Source organism: Caenorhabditis briggsae (assembly GCF_000004555.2).
Source record: "Caenorhabditis briggsae complete genome, chrI, whole genome shotgun sequence".
Taxonomy (NCBI): Eukaryota; Metazoa; Nematoda; class Chromadorea; order Rhabditida; family Rhabditidae; genus Caenorhabditis; species Caenorhabditis briggsae.
In genome coordinates, this window is record NC_013489.2 from 11,185,343 (window position 1) to 11,198,350 (window position 13,008).

The 13,008-nt window shown below is 36.5% G+C and overlaps 1 protein-coding gene across 1 annotated transcript in view; it reads right to left on the reverse strand.

Moving 5' to 3' along the window:
* Nucleotides 1–13,008, reverse strand: part of Cbr-dapk-1 — a gene marked incomplete at both ends in the record, with an annotated part of 24,223 nt that overhangs the window by 4,396 nt on the left and 6,819 nt on the right. Inside the window, 4 exons of the mRNA XM_045241252.1 lie at nt 873–1,415; nt 1,868–2,143; nt 2,257–2,454; nt 12,577–12,675. Coding sequence (XP_045093779.1) covers nt 873–1,415; nt 1,868–2,143; nt 2,257–2,454; nt 12,577–12,675 — 1,116 coding nt within the window. The remainder of the gene's footprint in view (nt 1–872; nt 1,416–1,867; nt 2,144–2,256; nt 2,455–12,576; nt 12,676–13,008) is intronic.

Below are 13,008 nucleotides of genomic sequence, written 5' to 3' on the forward strand. Positions count from 1 at the left end.
GCACTTCTATTACAGGTTTTACGGTATCATATTTTGGCTTTTTCAGGGAAAGACAGACAATTTTGGACTACTGAAAAATTGCTCCAGACTTTTTTCTCGGAAAATGAGTTTAAGAGGCGCCCTTCTATTAGAGGTGAAATCCATTTATAAAGGGCATTTATGAAATAAATTTCACAGTATATCAATTTTCGGAATATTGGCAACTTTTTCCCCAGATTCCTATTCTGATAAGCCGTTTGCAACCCAAATAGTGTCAAAATTAACAGGAAAATCGGAGTTGGACTACTTTGAAACCTCTTCTCTCGCTTCGTTGGAATTTTACAGAAAAAGTTGCCAAATACAAAATTGAAGCCCTATTTTTTTTAATGGGCTCTGGAATTCTCAGATAAATCGAAAAATTCTGAAATGCTTTTTCAGAACTTCAAAGCTGACTACCGTATTTACTCCACTAGAAGCCCACTCTATACGTCCACTTTGAGCTCAATTAGTTTGGTTTCTATGAGAGATATAAAAATTTGTCAACTAAGATAAAATATAGATGATATTATGATAAACAATTTATCAGTTGGCAAGCTTTTGATATCTTCTGAAGGAACGGAGATAATGGAGCTCAAAGTGTTCAAGTAATAGGGTGGGCTTCTATGTATTAGAGCAAATACGGTATTTTCCACAAAAAAAGAACCAAGATATGATTTCGTTTTGTATGGTAGTTTTAGTATAAAATTTCGGTGAGAAACCGCACTCAAGTAAAACAATGTAAAATAAATAGACCAAAATCAGGTTAGCTGAAAAATGCGGTTTCAGAGAGTATGGAAATTTCTTGTCCGAGCCCAACAAACTAATTCATTCTCGAAAAAGACTTTTCAACTCACCATCGGTTCAAACGGCGTAACTCTTCCTTTCAAGAAGTTCATCCAATAGAGAATCTGTTTGTATTGTACTTCCGTCGGATCACTGGCTCTATACAAAATCAAATGAATGCAGTCACAGTTTCCAACGAAATGATCATAACAAGTGTGCATTGGTTCGTATCCTCCAAATTCCCAAACTGAAAACTCTCCACATCCTTGAACATTTACAGTTTGTACATCGATTCCTCGTGTGTATTGAGAGTGCGGTGGAGTGTATTTGCTGCCAGATGTTGACAGTTCGTAAGACGAATTGTTGTTCGATTCACTGACGAATGATCCATTTGCCGAGTGAATTCCGTCGTCTTTCATGGAATTCGAGGGACTGTAATGGTCACTGAATCGGCGCATTGCATCGAAAAATGAAGAAATTCCACGAGTTGAATTCAGAGTTTGAACCAGACGGGTCTTTCCGGAGAGTGAGTGTCCCAGAAGTTTCAATTTAATTCGACGAAGAGAAGTGTCCAATGGGTAGAGTTGAGAGATGTATTCCTCACGGGTTTCTTGCTGAAAATTGGTTCTTGATATTGGAATAGATGTACGTCGGTGGGCAATATACAAAGACTGAATCAGTAATTCCTTTTTGATTTTTCCGTCGAAATCTTCTTACTGTTCAAGCAATTTTTATCAGAAAGAAATTTTGACTTTTCACTACCTTAACAATAAGACTAGCGTTCGAAAAGAGTTGAAAAGGGACGACCCGCGTCCCGCCTGTTCGGGACGAGGACCATTTCAAAATAATTATTTTTGGGAAACATTCAGTTAAATTTTGACTGAAAATCAGCTGGAAGTTGTGTTTTTCTATTTAAACTACTTGAGCAATAGAATTCAGAAACTGGAAATGTTCTGTTTCGAGCACTCCTTTAGTTTCCTTATAAATTGCATTGGTATTGCGACCCAGTAATTCCAACTACTTTCTAGAACCTCCCTCCAATAATATGTTTTCGTTCAAAACATACCGATTTAACCATTTTGAGCAATGAATGAGCTTCTAATCTCTCTGCAGCCACTGCAACAAGCTCAGCCGTCAAACCATCATCTCCTCGAAGTGTGACGTCAGCACGAGCCAAAAGAAGAATTCTGATGATGTCGACGTGTCCGAAATGAGCTGCCAGATGAAGCGCAGTCTTCTGGTTAGCGTTTGGTGAATCCACATGAACTCCACAGTGACACAAAGTTTGGACGGCTTGGAGCAGTCCGTGTTTAGCGGCCACGTGGAGAGCTGTGTCGCCGTGCTGAAATTATTGAAACAATCGTATACTGATTGGCGATAAATTTATAGAGCTAGCATTGAGTTTTCAGTATAACAGTGACGAAAATCCTAATTATCTCTCCGTTAAAAACTCACATTATCCGCATGATTAATATCACAACCATTGGTTATCAGAATGCCCGCAATATCGACATTATCGTTCTCCAAAGCAATAATCAAAGCTGTCTTTCCATCCTGCTCAACTGCATTGATTGGTGAGTTTGCATCGAGAATCGCTTGAACACAATCCACGTGTCCGCGAGCAGCAGCAACATGAAGTGGAGTCTCTTCGCGCTGAAAGAATATCAATTGGGTTACGGTCGGTTCCAGACTGTGATTTTGGAAAACCGGGGCTGCTCATTTTAAATTTAATCAAAACGTTTTATACATTCGTTGAAAGAAAAACCATATTTCCAGCGACTCAACAAATTGAGTTATTCATGTCAATTATTCAAAAAATACTGGAACAGTAACTTTTCAAAATTTCATGATGCGGAATTTTGTTCAATGGGATATTAAAAAATGTTCAATTTGTTGTGAATAGTGATAGTGAATTGAGGGACACCCATCTTTAGATTCTTAAATTGGAAAATTCTAAGGATTTGGTTATTTTTTGAACTAAAAAAATACGTATTCAAAGAGTAAAGTCTCTACTAATGAAACTAAACCTTTTATGTTAATTTTTACGAAATCTTTAAAACTGGCATTTTTTCCATTTTTAGAAATACATATAATTACACCCATTTCCCTTTATATATTTCAGCCCGTTCCAGATTTTTAAATAATATCCATCCCTATCTCTATGAATTTATATATTTTTTCTAACTGGTAAACAAGTGTTAGTAGGCATGAGGGATTATCATTATAGTGAGATTATCCGCCTTTTCACCGCCCAAATACTACCCAACGGACAGCATTTCTTTTTTCTTCTTTTCAATTCAAATTTAATTCGATAGAAAAAAAGGTAGAGAAATGAGCCACAAAAGAGCAACTAGTGCACTGGGAAGGATTACTGTAGTAGCATATGACAAGGCATTAGCAAGATTTCAAGGTAAAAGGGGTTCTATTCAAAAACCGAAACAGAAATGTTTGAAGTTTGAGTGGGTTTTTTGCAAGAATGTAAGCTGATTTTTAGCTTGCATCTTGTGCGAACATTGAAACTGTGAAAAAAATTGGATCAACTTCAATCAGAGATTTATAGTTTAGTTCCGCCCATACTTGTGGAATGAAGGCCCGGCCAGGCCCGTTACAAGGATAATCCCCCCATTTATTAAATTGTGGAAACAACTAAAGTGGGCCTAAAAACTCAAAACTGCGGTCTTCATACCGAGCACTCGCATAATTCCGGATGATTTTCAGAAATATCGTTGAGCAATTGAATAAAAGCCGTAGTAGATGAGTAAGCAGGCACACTTCCCAATTTCGAATACCGATCCTGTCCTGGATATACAAAATCAGCGGCTCGCGGGCGTGGACTTTCAAACAGATAACTGGCGGCTGGATTGGTCAATGGATCAGTGAGATAGTGTGCCAGAACAGATCCAGGCATTACTACAATAGTGTTATCTGTATCTGATTGAGCATCATCATCCTCATCCTCTACTTCATCGTCATAATCAAAACTAGACGGATCCGTTTGAGTATTCTGGGTCAAGTTTAGTCTTCGAAGATCCAAATGTATCATTTTCTCCTCGTCATCTGAATCCTCGTCTTCAGAATCTGATGGGAAACGGTCGTCTTTCTCGAGGGAGACGTTTTCCGATGTGTCCTTCTCTGGAATTCGTTCTTCGGAAATTCCATTTGATGTACTCTCCACGAATTCTTTCAGCGCGTTTTCGGTGGTTTGATTGTTTCGAGCACTTTCTCTCGCACTCATTTCCCGATACATTTAGAAGGAGGAGAGCCTAGAAATTATGAAAAATAGACTAGAAGTAATATGAGGGCGAGGAGGTACCAGCGTGGTATGAACAAGAAAATATAAAATATGAAATGTTATAAGGTTTAGATGAAACAGTGAATCTTCGGAAATTGCGAAGATAAATGGGAAGAAATGATGAAATTCCAATATGTAGAAAAAAGGAACCAATGAGAATGTACAGCTAGAATAAGGTTTATTCTGCTGATAAAACAGTATTTCATTGTTTTCGAACAGTTACAAAACATTTATTAGCCGAGTCTTTGGATTGAAAAAAAATTAGAGCCGTATAAAATAGAGACGTCTAGTGAGAACTAATAAAATTTTAAACTTCAAATGTTTTCGTTGAAGCGGTGAATGTATTTTGAAAAATTGGAAAAAAAAATCTTGCTGAATTTACATTGTTTTGTGAAAATTTTAGATCAATTAACTCTAAAAAATTTTACTGTTTTATTATTATTATGATAGAAGAGGAAAAAATTGATTGATCGATTACACGTTTTATATATAATTGCTAGATTTGCTATGACATCATGGGAATTCAGTTTTGCCGGAAAAAATCTCAAAATTTCATAAAATCGGGGAAAGGAATTGTCGTTAAAATATCAAAATGTTTCCCCAAAAATAAAGTTTTCTACCGTTTCAAGTTTCACATAAATTTTCAGCTACACTTTTCAAACCGATACGTTTCTTGCTTCTATAATATACCAAAGTATCAGAAAACCAAACAAAAGTTGAAAAGAAAAAGTCAATTCCAAATCGTCTTCTTCTAATCCATAAAACATGTAATACACTTTCAAAGAATAATACACTAAAAGAAAAAAAAGTTATGGAGTAATTTAGTTCAAACGAGAAAAGCGGGAAGAGGTGCTGGAGGAGGATAGAAATATATGTATTATGAATGTGTGTGAGGGGATGCACCTGTGTCACCTATGTCCCTTTAAAGAGACGCAGATAGAGAAAAATGGGGGCGGGGCGAACACCCCACCCCACATAAGCTTCTGAATTTGGGAAGAGAGAGAGAGAGAGAGAGAGGTGAGTGAGGGGAGAGAAGAGACGCAGAGAAAAATAGATTTATTAGAGCTCTCTCGGGTTGTCAGGGGACATGCTTTTCTCTCTCTCTCTCCCTCTATTGCTTTTGTGCTTTTTGGGGGGAAAGAGCAGCACACGCACCTGGAAAAAGAGCAAATTGAGGGATGGAAGAAGTGTATACTAGTATTTAAAAGGCCATTCAGTTGTATAGTGGAGAAATTGGAAGAAGTGAGAAATTTTTTGGAAGCGAGTTGAAGGAGAAGAAGAAGCCATAGTTCAAAGACGGAAATAAGAAACACAGATAGAAATGTCTGGAGTGCGTGTTTGTCTGCTTTAGGTGGTCTTTAAAAAAGATTTAAGATAATGAAAATAGAAAAATCTTAAAAAATATTTTCTGTTTCATGATGTGTTGTTTAGCTTGAATTTTAAAAACGAGCATGTTGGGATAGCCGCAAATGCTTTTTTCGGAATTATCATTCAATTATGGAAGTTTTCAACTTTTTTGAGATTCCGTTTTCAAAGAAACGTCTAAAGTTCTAGTTTTTCTGGAATTTCTGCATTTCTGTATGTCCAGAATGACCGGGAACTCAAAAATCGAAAAAATGACAAAATTGATTAAAATACAACAAGTTTTATACTTTATGAAAGGATAGGAACACTGAGGAACTTAATTTAAATGTCTCATGTCAAAGAATGAAAACGGTAAATTTTCTTGTAGAGAAAGAGTACCGTAAACCTGTAATAGAACGACTTCTATCCTTTACATGTATTTTGAGCTCGAATATCTCGATTCCTATGCAACATATCAAAAAGTTGTCAACTGATAAAGCACTCCTGATATTATGATAAGCAATTTATCATTTGACAATTTTTTCCTCTCTCTAACAGGAACCGAGATGAATTAATTGAAAGTTCAAACTTAGGATGTGCCCTTTTATAACAGGTTTCACGGTAATTGTGTCACCTAATCGAATGGAAAACTAACAGATTGCTTAACAATATGACTTTTTTCGAAATGATCATGTACACAGATTGGAACACAAAAAAAAATTAGTAGACCCAAAGTTTTGAGAACTTTCAATATTCTAAGTTTTAATCAATTTCGGAGGTCTAAAGTTAAAGAAAATGTCGAAAAAAGAATTAAATCATTAGATATTTCTTGTAGGTTTGAAATCAATCTCTATAGCAATCTTATTTGTTTTGAGATGATGATGTACACTGGTTGAAACAGAAAAAAATTTGATAGGGCCAAAGTTTTGAGAATTTAAAAAATTTCACCAATTAAGAAGGTCTAGAGGTAAAGAAAATCTGGTTTTATCTTCAAAAAGGCCTCGACCACAAAAAATGATTCCAAGAGTCTGAGATATTGGTCTCAATTCCCAGGAAGGCGCCCGAAATTCCATTGAAGAAAGTTTTTTCAAAAATTTCAAATTTCAATAACGTCATCTAGTCTTCAATTTAATGCCATTTTTGGTGCACACTCGAACTAAAAATCCATACATTTTTCAAAAAATTCTCGAATTTTAAAAATTCAGAAAATAAAAATAACTTTTTGTTCCAATCTAAAATGACAAAAAAATCCTCATAAAGCCCCTCCGGGATAAGATGATTCATAAAATACGGGTGGGTGTAAATCCAAAAATAACAACAAAAAAATCTAATCCCTAAACTTTTGAACAAGAGTGATGGGAAAATTGGTATTCTTTTTCTCCTTTTTTTTGGAGAAGTTGATTGGAACGAAAAAGGCAGGAAAGAGCCGGATATAGTATGTACATATTTTATGAGGAAGACAGATGTCACTGGAAGATGGAGGAAAGGAACAGAAGGTGGGGTAAGGAAAGGAATAAGAAGATAAATGTGAGGGGAGAGGACTACGGTAGAATTTGGAATGTATGGGGGTATACTGTAGTTAGCATGATGATGAGCGAGAGAGAGCCAAAAGTAGAAGGAAACGAGACTAATTTTAATTATATTTTAACCAGCCTGTTTAGAACGGCTCGGGCGCTTCAATCAGCTGGCTGGTGCGCCGTCGGCGCAATTTAATCTAGTTCACTGGTTCGTCGCTTTGCTTCTCACGTTTTTCAAATGGTCATGTGAATCTATAATTATTTTTCAAGCTTTTAAAAACCGGACAGCGTGACACGAGGACCTACAGACATCTCTAGCGTTTTATATATGAGGAATATCAAGCTGAGACATTAAAATACCAAAAAATACACTTGAGCTTTAAAAATTGGTGAAACAAGATTTTCTATAAAACATCGAATTTTTTTGAAACCTCGAAAATTGGGAGTTCTGGAAGATTGAAAAATAAAATTTACAATTTTTGTACATACCGTAAAACCTGTAATAGAAGGCGCCCCTAATTTTCAACTTTGAGCCCATTTATCTCGCTTCCTGATAAAGATATAAAAATTTGTCAACTGATAAATTGTTTATCATATTATCATAGACATTTTATCAGTTGACTACTTTCTGATATCTCTAATAGGAGCTGAGATAATTAAGCTCAAACTTGACAGTCTAGGAGCCCTTTTATTACAGGTTTTACCGTATTTCTAGGTTCTGAATGATTTCCAAAAACTACATACCGTAGTTTCTCTAATAGACTACCATCTCATACGTGCACTTTGAGCTCAATTATCTCGCTTCCTATGTATGAGAGATATCCAAAAGTGATCAACTGATACAATGTTCGTTATATTATGATAAAAAATTTAACAGTTGATTACTTTTTAATATCTTTAACAGGAACCGAGATAAATTGGCTTAAAGTTGAAAATTAGGGGGCGCACCTATTACAGGTTTTACGGCAAATCTTTTTTTTTGAAATTTTGAATAAAATTTTTTTCGGTTTCATAAAAATTATACGAGCTCTAGAAAGGTTTAGTAATTTGTTAGGATTCCTACCTGATGTACCTAAATCCTTAGTTCATTTTTTACCCCAAAACCTTTGCTAAAAATCAGAAAACTTGCATTTTAAGATTTTTCAAAAATCCCTGTTTCAAAAACTTATCATTGATTCTTCCAAACGTTGGCCTAACTAATCGCAGTTCCTCTACATGTGGGTGACCCATCAGCTGATTTCTGACCTCATCTCTGACGGAAAAAGAGCCGGTTAAAAATCTACGTAATCCGAGATATTACCTTATCATCTAGCTTCCTGTCTCCTCGTGCCTCTCGTAATATCCGATTTCCTATTCCAAAAATAACAGACAGAAATGTTTTCCGGAAAAGCGAAAAAAGAACCAAAACTCTTCAGAAATTCTGGAGAAAAGAATGAAAAATGGGTAAAGAAGGAAACGACTTCTCTCATTACTTATTCATCGAAAAATTTTGCGAAATCGAAACCAAAAATGTGAACCAAACAAGCGAAATTGGGGTGAAAAGAAGAATCCAAAAATGCGAGAAATGAGAGAGTTGAGAAATATAGAAAAAAAAGAAAAAGGGGTGCAATTTGTCAACAATTTTTGACAGATATCCCGGGGCTCTTTTCCTCTTTTCGAAAAAAAAAGAGTATCTAGAGAAGAGTGGGACACTCTAAACCAGTGTAAAGCCCAGGGAGGGTGTCATAAAATATGTAAAGTTGTGTTCGACAATAAAAATAATTTTGAAATGTCAGTTTTTAATGGTGTTTTGATTGTTTTGTAGGTTGTAAAAGTTGGAAAAAGTGAAGCAAAACTAAAGAGAAACAACAAAAGCGTTCAAAAAGTTATCTAAAAATTGAAAAAAATTGCTGTTTCAAAAATTTCAGAAAAAATATGTACATTGTTTTTCTTTACTGTTGGTCGCGTATGCGTTTGAAAAAATTTAAAAAAAACGGGGGAAGCGGTCATTTCCAGTGTCGGAACTGGAGAATGTGTTCAGTTCAATATATGAAATTTCATCAAGACAAAACTAGAACAACCTTCAATAATTGCCCTGCAAGTTTAATAGAAATTTGAAGTTGCGTCCGAAAAATGACAATTTGAAATGTTATTTGAAATTTTTAATTACCGTAAAACCTCTAATAGAACGACACCCGGATCGTCCACTTTGAGCCTATATATCTCATTTTCTGTGAAAGATATCAAAAAGTGGTTAACTATTAGGTTGGCGGGAAAGTCTTTGTCACTCTGTTTGTTTAATCACTGTTCTCGTATATGGAGGCTGTGTATGATATCGACTCTAGTGAATAACAAGGTGATAAGAACCTTCCATATAAACAAGTCCCCATCTCCTTCCCTGCTCCTCATCTGTAATTGAAACGATATGTTTGTTCCCACTGCTATTCACATCAGACATGTTTTGATTTACCTCTTCCTATCTCACACCACGATGAAGGATTCGGAAACTTTCTTGAAGAATGTGTACAACACACATGCCCCTCACTACAATACTATTCGCAATTGGTTCCATCGTTTCGAAAAAGATGACTTCTCGCTCGATGAAAAGGATCGCTCTGGGAGACCCCGTGAGTTGGATTTGGACAAGCTGAAGCACGCATTGCAATCGGATCCATTTCAATCTAGCCGTGAACTAGCTGTCACATTCGGAGTTCACCATAGCACAGTCCTTGAAGGTTTGAAGTCTCTTGGAATGAGAAAACTTTTTGGTCGATTCATACCTCATCACCTGACTCAAGCCAACCTTGACCGCCGAGTCGACGATTCGATTACTCTTCTCACTCTCCACGCGGGCGATCGATGGCTGGACCGGCTAATAACCGGAGATGAGAAGTGGGTCTTCTACGATAATCACCACAGGAAATCCCATTGGGTTGGAGAATGAGAGAGCCCACAGGATGTCCCAAAACCCGACCTTCATCCGAAAAAAGTTATGCTCTCTGTGTGGTGGGGAGTGGACGGCCCCATCTACTGGGAACTTCTGACCGAGGGCAAAACAATAACTGGAGACCTCTACACTACTCAACTACCAAACCTCAAGAAAGCAGTCGACCGTTCGGCCCTGAAAGACAAGAAAGTGTACTATCAACATGATAACGCTCGCCCACATGTTTCGAAACAAGTGAAACAGGAGCTGATGGGATATGGATGGAATGTTCTCCCTCACCCCCCGTATTCTCCTGATCTTGCTCCTTCCGACTATTGGTTATTTGGCGATATGACACGTGCCTTCGAAGGAAGAAGCTTCAATTCCCGTGGAGCGGTCGAAGCGGCACTCAAACAATACTTTGCCTCACGCCCGGCTGGATTCTACCGCAATGGAATCCATAAATTGAGGGAACGTTGGAGACATGTTGTTGATAATGATGGACAATATAATTAATTATTCGGTTATTTTTTCTTTGAGAAATAAACTATTGAAAAAGTGACAAAGACTTTCCCGCCAACCTAATAGTAAAATGTTGCTGATATCCTGATAAACATTTTACTAGTTAACTACTTTTTGATATCTTTCAAAAGAAGTGAGATATATAGGCTCAAAGTGGACGATCCGGGTGTCGTTCTATTAGAGGTTTTACGGTAGTTTATTGCTTGTAAGCTGTAAAAATGTTGGTGATTTTAGTTGATGAACTATAGAAATTTGCGTAGTTGAAAGCGGTCCGGCCCGGGCAGATTGTGGGCCGGCTGATAACTTGTCCCTAGAACGAGGTATTCAGATTGTTTTTGTACCAAGTGATGGATTTCGACAGGTCCCATCACGCATGTATCATTCAGGCCTGACATCATTCCGGTAACATGCCGCAACGAATGACAATTTTCGACCAACTTGACAAAAATCAGATTTTTTGTCATTCAAACACGTTTTTCGACACGATATCGGCCCAGAATCTGCCTCTAATGGTATAGACGTGTTGGATCCTGTCGAGATCTATCATTTGGTCCAAAAAAAATACTTTACTGCTTCAGAAATTTCAGAAAATTCTTAATATTGTTTTTTCTTCAATAAGATGTGCAGCTTCGGTGTCACAAAATTGACAGTAAACGAGGAAATATCCAAATCTAACATTCAAAAAAAAGTAAATTCCTACAAAACTTCTCCCAAGGTTTCCCTGAAAATGGTCTTCTCAGATGCCTATTATTCCGTTTTCAATTTTACTGGTTCGGAGGTGCACCAAACGATATGGTCATAAGAGTTTTACAATATTCAGTGTTTCAGGATGTTCATATATTTTTCAAACTTTTATAATTATTCGGCTTCTCAAAAAACGGAAATACGCATACTTGTAATCCGGGCCTTTACCGGGCCTTCGCGGGCGCTGCCATAACTTCTTTCAGAATCAATGTTTTCGAACCAACTTAATCAGATATGATAGAGCTCCACGAGTACTACAAAACGGTATCATTTGGAATACTGTATCTTGTCTATGAACAGAGTTACAGAGCAAAAGGAACAAAAAAAGCAGGCCTGGCCCGGGCCTGCCGGCCCCTGCGAGAAAAGCCACTTTATGATCTGTAACTTTGTTCATAGATAAGATACAGTATTCCAAATAATACCTTTTTGTAGTACTCGTGGAGCTCTATCATATCTGATTTAGTTGGTTCGAAAATAATGATTCTGAAAGAAATTATGGCAGGGCCCGCCAAGGCCCGGCAAAGGCCCGGATTACAAGTATGGAAATACATAAAAACGGAAGTAAATGATTAATTTTTTTCAGAATGTTTAGAAAGTTTACAGTTTCAAGGGCAGAATTTAGCTTCTTTTGGATTTTTCTACTTATTACGTCACATACAGAGCAAGAATAAAAAAAATCATGTTACAATTAGTAAAATTCAGTATTTGATTGAGCCGAAGCCTTATCTGATGAACACATTGGTAGGTTATCAATGGTAGGAAAAGTGATAGAGAGACCAGGATTTTCGAGAAAGTTTCGGTAAAAATCAAACAAAGAAAAAATTGGAAGTTCAGAACTGAATATTTCAAAAATTGGACTCTGGAAGTTAAGACAATATTAACACATCCAGAAAAATTAGTTTCACAAATTTCCGAATGAATGAAAACATTTCTTGTTGTGAAAAAGAAAATCCTGTTTCACTATAATGAATTAAGCTTAACAAATAATTTGGGGTTGATAACATAGTGTATAACCGCAAAGGGATTTTTGGAGATTTGAGGTCGCGAAAAAGTTTCGAACTCTCAGTTTTGATAAATTATTTTGCGTTTTGGTGTTTTTAGGGTAAAGCAAGTACGAGAAACACAATGGTGATAAAATGAAAACAATACAACGTTCTTGAAGCAATTTTTTTTTCGAAATTTCTTTTTAAAAAATGAATTTAGCTTTCTTTAGCTCAAAACTATCCATTCGACTACCACATTCAAAAAACCAAACATATTTCTGCCCAATATATCTTTTAAAAATGGGGCGAAATGAGACGGGTCGTCGTTCCCTCTGTTGTCCATTTCACATATGTATCCAATCATATTTCCCATCCAATTATAGATTCCTTTCTATGTGTGTGTGTCCCGATACACTTTCACTTTTCAACTGACACCCTACTTCATCCAAAAAAAACGAAATGACTCACAATATTTCGGAGATGCAGTGGAGGAGACAGACAAACCAGAAGAGGTACTATCCGAGGATTTATACTGTCTGCGGCCAGGTGAAGTACAGTGTCACCGTTCTGGAAGAATTAAAGATTTGAAAAATTATAGAATTTCAACAAGAAATTAATGAATTGGGCAAGCCCGACCCAATCAAAAAAGATCCTCAAAAAGGGGCACAGTAATTAACAGTAGTTTCTGTTACATTATGAAGCCAAATAGCTTGAAAATCCCTGAAAATACAGCCTTTTCAGCTACAATTTTGGTTTTTTATTACTGTTTCAGAATTTCTGTGTTAATATCGCATTTTTTAAACATTCAGATTGATCGAAAATATAATTTTTTAGAATACCGTAAAACCTCTAATAGAACGACACCCGGATCGTCCACTTTGAGCCTAATATCTCATTTTC